Here is a 9509-nt window from a genome sequence, read left to right as displayed (position 1 = left end):
TTACCATACAGCATTTCAGGATCAAGAAACGCTCAAAAAACACAGAAACACATAAAAGTGTGTTGGACCCAAAAACACTAAAAAAAAATAAAAACGTTACCATACAGAGCCTAATAGACCACACCACAACAAATAGGTTGAAGAGTATGTGTGGCTCAAACATTTTGAACAGCCACCGTCCAACAACACCAAGCAATTTCTTATCACCTCCAATAATAAGAAAGAAAGAAAATTCGGAAAAATCTCTGTATTGATTGGACCGATAGTGATTGTTTTTCGCTTGCTGCTACAGCAACTATGAAGATAAGCAATGGCAACCACAAGGCATTTTTGACAGTCGTTCCCTGATAAATCAGGGCTGCACTGTGGAAAAAGTGTCGGCAGTTCATCGTTTGAATTTCACTACCCCTTCCGGTGGTGGTTCAAGAGATGATATCTTGCTCTGTTCGATTTGGGGATAAACACAGTTGAATTTGAAATAGCACAACTGGTTATGTTCCTGCAAGAAGCATGAAGATCAACGAATCCAACGAGTCATGAAATCAGTGAAGCAGAGAAGCAGAAGCGAGAAAGCTTTCATCGTCTTCTTCTTCATAGAAGCCCAAAAAGCGATGGAATCAATGATGGAAACGGTATTGTCGATTGGCCTGGAAAAACCCTAAAATGGAGCAATGGATTTTTGTCGTCTTCTTCTTCTAACCCCTTTCTCTCAAAACCCAAATCCCATATCTCAAAACCCTCCATCTCATAACACCACAAATCCCATTTCTCTTTGGCCTTCCATTCCCCTCCAAGATCCATCGACCGAATCTTCTCTTCTCTCCATTGAAACCCAGTTTCCTCCTTCCTTGAACCACCACCGGAGGAAGGTTACCGAGAGAGAGAGAGAGAGAGAGAGAGGGAGGAAGGTTACCTAGGTTAGGGACGATCAGGCAATAGCAGCGTTGTGAAGTTTGAGTCGTGATATTTTAGAACCCAGCGTCGAGAAAGAGAGAATCCATTTTTACTTTCACTATACATACCTGGGTCCAGAATCCTGGATTCGTTTTAGAATTCGCTCCTTGGGGTGAATTCTAGTGGATTCTAATATTACACAGTAAAATGGATTTTCATGGATTCTTAGGATATGTATGGTAACTATTCTGATTCAAAAAATTGATTCTGAGTCAGAATCAATTTTCTCTGTTTATGAATTTTTGGAGTAATTCTGTACCAACAAATGTTGTATGGTAAAAATTTGATTCTGCTATACAAAGAAATAGAAACATGTATGGATTGTCATTTTAACAGAAACAGTTTTCTCTTCTAATTCTATCAAATTACATAAAATCTCATCTCTTGGCATAATTTTCATAATACAAATGAATGAGAAAATATCACTAATTTCAACATGTCCAAAAATAATTCCAATACTAAACATAATGTTCTTACACATCAAAAAAACTATTGATTAATTTTCATTCAATTGGAGCCATGTTTCTTGATGAAGCCAACTCGTTTGCAATGTACTTTCGAAATTCATCCATCTCTCTTGCCCTATTTTGTTGGCTAGAATTACCATACTCAGGTGGGATAAAATCATCATCAGGGGGTCTCTCTAAATTGTTATCATCTCCAAACCACGAAAAATTTGCGTCAGCTTTTTGTTCATCCCGAATGAAGTTGTGTAGGGCATAACATGCAATGACGATACGACTTTGGGTCGAAAGAGGAAAACGTGGCATTTTGCTTAGTGTAGGAAACCGTTGTTTCAATGAAGCAAAACTGCGTTCAATAACATTCCTAACACTCGAATGCCTTTGGTTGAAAAGTTCTTTAGCGGTCTGCGCTCTTCTTGACTTGAAATCTCGGAGATGATACCGTTGGCCCTTGAATGGTGTTAAAAACCCTATAGTAGATGGATATCCAGAATCGACTACGTAATATTTGCCTACAATATAATTGGTGAAAGATTATATCAATATAATATTTTGATAATGCTTTTTATTAAAGAAAAAAAAAATATTGTGATAATACTACCAACTGAATATTACTAAATGATAACGGCTTTGTATTTACCTAGAGGAGGATGAGGAAAGTGTAAGGTTGGATCCGTGAGTGCCGTTGCAAATACTCGACAATCATTTGCGAATCCCTGCTAACCACTATTCACAAAAGTGAATTTCATGTCATGTGAACACGCACACATGACGTTCTGTGTTGTTTGTGTAGAGGAACACGTGCATCTATATGAGTTTCATCGATAGCACCAATACAATCCTAATACCATCCATCATATACACTGAATTAAAAAGGTATCACAGTAAAATAAATAATGATAATATGAATGTAAAATTTTCATTCAAATTGTTCTTACCTTGAAAAAAGGATACTTTTTGGGATCATTCTCAATTTCTGGGGCAATCTTATCAAATGGTGGTGGTCTTATGTTAACTTCTCCTAACTTGAGGAAAGCCTCCAGTACTGTATTAAAATGCCTACCAATGGTCTCTGATGAATGCTGAAAATGTTCAGCTATATCTCTTACCTGCTGGTTCCGACCAACCATAGTTATGAACATTGCTAGCTGCTCGTCAACTCTAACATATCGACTATCTTCCAACCATCCTCGTTCCTGCATTAGTGTACAGAGGTTAAAGAAGACATGTTGTTCCATTTTGTATTATTCATAACACCTATCTACATGACCTTCCAAGACTCACGTACACGTTCTGGGCCTGTCGATATACTATCACGAATGGGCTCTCTAGTGTGTGGTGAACTCTCTTGTGCATAACCAAATCTTCTTTAGTTTCTTCCTTATCTAGTTCTTCCAAGTTTGCACCAGACATCCTAGAGTGTCATGTAAAATACGATCAATCAATAAAATATTAGAATCTAATGAAGGAAAAATTAGGCATATATTCTCAAATAAGAAAGTCATCAAGCATGTAGAAATTATAGCAAGCATCCAACATATATGATTACAATCATCCACCCTTAAAAACATCCAACAAAATTAAATTGTACCATTACAGTCATCCACCATTAAAAACATCCGACATAATTAAATTGTACGAAATTGTACGATTACAGTCATCCACCATTAAAAAAGGAACATGATATCAATGATTAAAGAAGTCTAAGAAATATGATCTTGAGGTGTGCTGAGCATGAAATGAAAGCCTCTCTCCATTGCGGGTCTGCCATTATCTTGACAGCTGCCTTCTCATATAATTCTTCATCAACTTGTTGACTGTCTCTAGTACCTCTAAGGCATTAGCAATGCTAAATTGCATTTCAGCAGTATTCCTGGATGTGGTAGACAAACTAGCATCCCTCTCCAACCTTGATTTGACCATCACTTGAATGGCCTTGGAAGCCATTGATAAATCAGAGTTTTCCCTTCTTTTTCTCTATGTATTTGGAGTCCTATTATGATTATGGGTTCGTGTATGTATGGGGGTAGCTTCAGGTTCAGAGTCTACATATGGATCGACTTCCTTAGCATCACTAGAGTCCCCAATCTCCTCATCCATATTCTCCGTACTCCTTGAGTCAACATTTGATGACAAAGCATTATGACTACTCACATTCCCATCACCACTTGCATAAGTGTCTCCAAATATAATGCACAGTTTTGGCCATTGTGGGAGACCATACTTCTTGAACTTTGCCCATTTAGGATTTGCCTGACATACAAAAACACCTGCAATCAGTAATTCTCATAGTACTCTTCTTTCCCCTTCAACAAAATTTTCTAAAAGATTATAAGCTAACCTGTATGTGTGTTTCCCATATAGATGCATCATCAACTGTGCAAGTTCGTGTCAAGCTATTTCACCCAAATCCAGTTGTATCCATCAATTTTTTGAAACTGGTATATTCCTGCCTCAGTTTTGCCATTTTATTCCTAAACTGGAGCATAGTATAAGATATACCAGTTTTTGCTTTGTATTCATTCGAAATGTTTCTCCAACCTGCTTTGTTAAAGGTTTGAGTAGTCCTATTCCCCTTTCTAACCTCTCCTACCATTAACTCTACAAAAAGGTTGACATTTTCTTGGGTCCACCTAGCATTCTCAGTGACACCTTGTGAACTGGACAATTTTTTACCGCTTTCAAATATAAACAAATAAGAAAAAAAATCAGCATATTTTCAAAAGAAATGTGCATTCAACAATCAGTATGTAGGAAGAGTTCTAAATGCTTGTGGGGATTGAGGGATTATAGAATTCTAGAATAACATGGCATGAATGATAGATAACCCCCTTTTCCATGCCTCAAGTTCATGATGTGCAACTCATAAGCATGTGACTTGACAAAAAACCATAGACATAGTAAAAAGGAAGAGAGATGTTACTGTTTGACTATCAAACCAGAACCATTCTATCAACATAACGAAAAAAAAAAAAAAAAAATCATTCCTTACATAGGCAATAACCAATCTCATAATTCCCTACAGAAAGGCAATATTCAGGTTTATTCCAATCACATCATTTTTTTTTTCATTAACAATATGACAAAAAAAAAAGGTCTACAGAGATCAAGTCCAACTAACACCCACTTCTAACAAAAAAAGCCTCCCTATTTTGAAAACTTCATTGTGGGAATTTGTTTGTTACATGTGTAGCCATTGAAATTTTGCCACCACCCCTGGCGATGATAACGACGGGACACGGACGATGGACGTAGCACCCCTTTCCTTTTCCTAGCACCAAAAAAGACAGGGCCCATAGGCCCAGACACACTCTAAACACCAAAAAAGCCCATTTAGGCTTAAAAAGTGGAAAGAAGGGGACCACACTGTCCACGACACCGTGGACAGTGCCCCACGGCCCTGTGGAAGCCTCCTACGGTAGTAGGGTACAGAACCACGCCGCTGCAGAGAGTTACGACGTTAGTAGGATGACATCATCCACGACGCCATGGATAAGTCCTCCACGACGTCGTGGATGACCTATCCGGGGCCGTGGGTGTGGGACACCCCTATAAATAGGAGGGTCCCCCACCCCTCATTTCATGGATTCCAAGCCTAGGGAAACCCCTCCAATTCAATTTTTGCCCTCTTTCAGGCCTTTGTGAGTGAGTTTTGAGCGGTGTTCTGAGTTGTGGGTAGATCCATCGATTACCCACTCGAGCGAAGAGCGATCCTATTCCAGTCAAGTCGTTATTCCATCTGTATACGGATAATGAAAGTTCCTTTTTATTAGCCGTTATTATGTCGGCTTACAGATAATGAAAGAGATATCCAAAAGAGTTGTTACCCTATTCAAAGAACCGGTGTTGATCCATCCATCTGTCTCCCCTTGAGCCAGGGGATCGCCAAGATCCGAGGAATATTCGTGTAAAGGTATAATCATTGCATTTTTGTCTTTACAATGTAGTCTTTTATGTTTTCCTATTTTAATGTATATAGTGTAAATAGAATGTACATTATGTAGTCATACGTCATAGAAAGAGAGAATATTTGCCCTTTCAGCATCTATAATAGAAAGACTGGTTTTTACCAGGCAAGATGGGTGCCTAACACCTTCCCATGCTTGTAACCTGACCCCTTCCTCGAATCTTTGACCAGACCATATGGAATCATGTAGCCTGTTTTCGTTCATAACGGATAGGGCTACACCCATTGGGTCCTAGGCCCTAACCCTAGGTAGCAACTCATCATTTTATTTTAATATTTTTATGAAGTATGACCCTTACCCCATGATGATGTATCAAAATGATACCCCACTTTTTATCCAATATTCTGTCGTCAATAAGGCTGAGGAAACCCCGTCACCGGGGACCGAGGTACTTACAACATGTTTATAGCTAACTGAGAATCTCAGAGTGAGGTTTATTTTATCTCTCACTGTTCTCACATTAGTAGCAAAAATACCCCAAATGGGAATCAAAGTGGAATCTCAGATTTTCTCTGTACACTTGAGATTGAATTATAAGTCCCCTTTTGAAAGACTACTATCTTTCTTATTTTATTAATCAATTTTTTTTTTCTTTTTCTATAGATTTAAAGTTCTTGATGAGAGTGAGATTGATTACTTAATGTGATTATCAGTGGGTGTTGTGATTGATTAACATCAGTGTCGGCAGATTGAATTATAAAAGTGGGACCTCATCTATTGTGAATTCACCTAGAGGGGGGGTGAATAGGTGAAAGTAGGGAATAAAAACTTATTGCGGAAAATAAACAAGTTATCAATGAAATATAAATAACAAAGATAACACACACACGATTTATAAGAGCAAGAGAACTCAACTAATCTTGATTAAGAGCAAGAGGACTCAAACTACTCTTGATTCCGAGCAAGAGGACTCAATTACACATAAAATGAAAAGTGTACTAAGATTAGGATTACCTCAACCTTAGATGTATAAAACTATCTTCCACCTTTGAAGCTTGAAGCTAATTGAGGTAGAGTAGTCTTGAGTGTGTGAGCTTGTGATGATTTGTGCTTAAATGCTCACTTAGGCTATTGCAATTAGAGCTTGTGATGAAGTCTCTTAATTATAATTATTAATAGTCATTAGAGCCTTAAACAAGTGGGTATTTATAGGTTAGATAGTTCTAATCAATATGGAAACTGTCTTAATATCAGACTGATTTAGACAGTCATAATCCGGTATACCATTTCCCAATCTGGTATGCCGGTTCACCAAATTTCCATATATGAAACAAGGTGTAACGGTCAATTTACAACAGTCATATAGTGATCCGGTATGCTGGATAACAATCCGGTATTCCGGTTCAGGGTAGAACATAGCAAGCCTTTTGATCCGGTATGCTGGATCACAATCCAGCGTGGGCTGGAAGGCTACTGTGACTTATTTACTGAGATCAACTGCTGATCCGGTATGCTGTTTCATGATCCGGTATACCTTTTCATGATCCAGTATACCTTTTCACCAAATTTCTGTTGAAATTTGTTAAGTCCTTTATTGAACTTACTTGGGGGATTCCAAATGGGTTTGGTCACATAGATTGGGGTTAATTTAAACCTCCTAAAGTCCATTTAAATGAATGCATGCATGTGTGTGCATTACATCAATTGTGACTTTAACAAATGATTTTACAACTTAGTACAATTCTAAGTCGTCTTCACTCTTCTTCAAGTCTTTGAACTTCACTTCTTTACATGAGTGTCTTTAAAGTGAGTTCCTTTAACTTGTCTTGATCTTTATCTTCAAAACTTGTTCTTCATTTTTCATGATTCTTTGATGTCTTGAAAGATTGGACAAGTTCAATTTGATTTGAGCATCAATCTCTTGAATCGAGTGCTCCCCCTCACTTGGTGCCATGCTCTTATCTATGCATCTTTAGATAAGAGTTAGTACAATTCGATTTATTTGTTATCATCAAAACATATATATCATTATGATAGATGATTGGAATTTATGTATGAGGACTTTTCCTCAACATCTATCATTTATGCTAAGGTAATGGGGAGAAGGGAGAAAAAGGAAGAGAAAGGAGGTTGCATTCACAGAAAAATTCACAAGAATTCACAGAGAGTCACATCTTCAAGCCTCACATGCATGATTATGATTATTGCTGGACTAAGAAAAGGGAAAAGGATGAGAAATGAGGCGAGGTGAGATGGGTGTTCTACCAAAGATGGCAAATATAGATTGCCAGAGCCAAACACATCACATGGTTTTGGGAAAACAATGACCCTTTAGGCTTTTACAATAGCCTTGTATTGGCAAACCAAATCAAAAAGCAAAAGGCAGGAGGCATCTTTGCTTCTATAGCTAGCTAGGCCTCATCTATTCATTCAGTCTTTGTTTTAGCCCTCGTGGATAACCCAAAGATTCTGCCAAAACAGGCTGTCTTAACTCTTAACTAATGGTATCAAAAAATGGATGGTAAGAGAAAGGTATTTATAGTTTATATGGCAACCAAATCCAAAAACCTGGGGTATGTATGCCAACCATTCTGTAAACATAGTTGAGAAAGAGAAAGGCATTTATAGTTTATATGGTTGTAGTTGTTGGGTAACCTAGAGGGGGGTGAATAGGTTACCACTAGTGGATTTTGACTCTTTTTCGATTGGTTGCACACTTATATTAAATATAAAAAGCAGAAGTAAATGAGGCACAAGATTTATAGTGGTTCGGCTAACTTAGCCTACATCCACTCCTCTCAACCTTGAGAGAATTCCACTAGTATTTCCCTTTCAATACAATAGGTGGGGAAATGACACCTTTACAACTCTTTTTAACAGGATAAGAGGATCCTTACAATCTTAGTTCCAGGACAAGAGTATCCTTTCAATCTCTTAAGGATGAGAGAGTCCTTGTACTAATCTAAGTACAGTCTAGATTAATACAACAATGCTTTATCAAATCAAAAGCATAAACAAGTAAATACAATAGAGGTTTGGTATAAATACCTATCAAAGAGTAGTGACACTTTTACCCTTTGAGTTATGGTGCTCAATGATATGAATGAGAGTGATGCACCTTGAGTCTCCTAGATGACTCTCCTTGATGGCATGAGTTGGAGAGAGTGGAGAGTTAAGAGCTTGGTAATATCTCTTTGAAGAGCTTGAATTGAATAATTTAGCTCAATGACAAATTCTCACTTTTGTACTTTCTCAAATGTACAATGCACTTTTTCTATCAAAAAGATGTATTTTGTTCCTTGTTTGGATGTGTTTTATAAAGCCAAAAGTTGGAGTTTGTTTGTTCTCCAACGGATATAAAACTGTCATATTTTTAGTCTGTCGGTCGACCTATAAAAGTTGTCGGTCGACCATCAAAAAACTAGCCGTTGAAAACTAGCCGTTGAGCCCAAGTTTGGGGCTGTAGGTCGATTATCGGTCGACCTATGGATCGACCTACAGTGTCGGTCGACCAATAGATCTGTCGGTTGCAACCGACAGAGCTCTGAAACAGCCTGTATTTTTATATTCGTAGGTCGACCGACGAGATAGTTATCCTAGTTTTTGATTGTCCGTCAAGGGGATTTTTGGTCCACTTGCTTGGGGACTTCATAGGTTTTTGTCTAACACTTTAATGGCCATGTTTCTTGAGTCTAGGGCATGGGAAGGAGTTCCTCCTAGGGTCTCTTACATGTGAATGCAATGTGTGTGTAATGTGATATGCACATGTAATGAAATGTGTTCTAATGCACTTGAATCTTCTTGGAGAGTCTTTGTCTTGGCTTCCTTTAGAGGATGTTCCTCAATCTTCAAATTTCTTCTTTTCCTTAACTCTTCTGTTGTGAGCTCCGTTGATCAAGTCTTTCCTGGATGCTTGATGCTCCCAACGTCTGACTATGAAGTTTGCTTAAAGATTGGAATATTAGTATTAATCTTAATGTTTGTTATCATCAAAATTAGTTTATGGAGGAATGTGTTTTCCAACAATCTCCCCTTTTTGATGATGACAAACATGTGATTCAAAATATGCAATTTAAGATAAATATATGCATTATTCATGTGGGCATGTAACTCAAGATGAATTTGTATTATCATACATCATAATTCAAGGTATGCATTATCACATAATATGAATATTTGAATC

The 9509-nt window shown here is 37.7% G+C and overlaps 1 protein-coding gene across 1 annotated transcript; it reads right to left on the bottom strand.

The window, feature by feature from the left end:
- Positions 1-1457: 1457 nt before the first annotated feature.
- On the bottom strand, positions 1458-3365 carry LOC122645037. Its single transcript, XM_043838392.1, has 4 exons — positions 3249-3365; positions 2357-2614; positions 2187-2259; positions 1458-1930 (listed from the first exon to the last, which is right to left on the bottom strand). Exons 1-4 carry the CDS (start codon positions 3363-3365, stop codon positions 1458-1460), a joined length of 921 nt encoding a protein of 306 aa, XP_043694327.1.
- Positions 3366-9509: the final 6144 nt, after the last annotated feature.

This window comes from Telopea speciosissima, chromosome 11 (genome assembly GCF_018873765.1).
Source record: "Telopea speciosissima isolate NSW1024214 ecotype Mountain lineage chromosome 11, Tspe_v1, whole genome shotgun sequence".
Taxonomy (NCBI): domain Eukaryota; kingdom Viridiplantae; phylum Streptophyta; class Magnoliopsida; order Proteales; family Proteaceae; genus Telopea; species Telopea speciosissima.
The sequence above is the reverse complement of the archived record's forward strand: the minus strand, read 5'-3'. Positions and strand labels throughout refer to the sequence as shown.

Bases quoted from the DNA above. Each gene is read 5' to 3' on its own strand.
- LOC122645037 (XM_043838392.1), bottom strand. From the start codon at position 3,365: ATGGCTTCCAAGGCCATTCAAGTGATGGTCAAATCAAGGTTGGAGAGG. The intron at 2,260-2,356 runs GTAAGAACAATT...GGATGGTATTAG, and splicing joins AAAAGTATCCTTTTTTCAAG to GATTGTATTGGTGCTATCGA. The intron at 1,931-2,186 runs GTGTGCGTGTTC...ATTATATTGTAG, and splicing joins CAAACAACACAGAACGTCAT to GCAAATATTACGTAGTCGAT.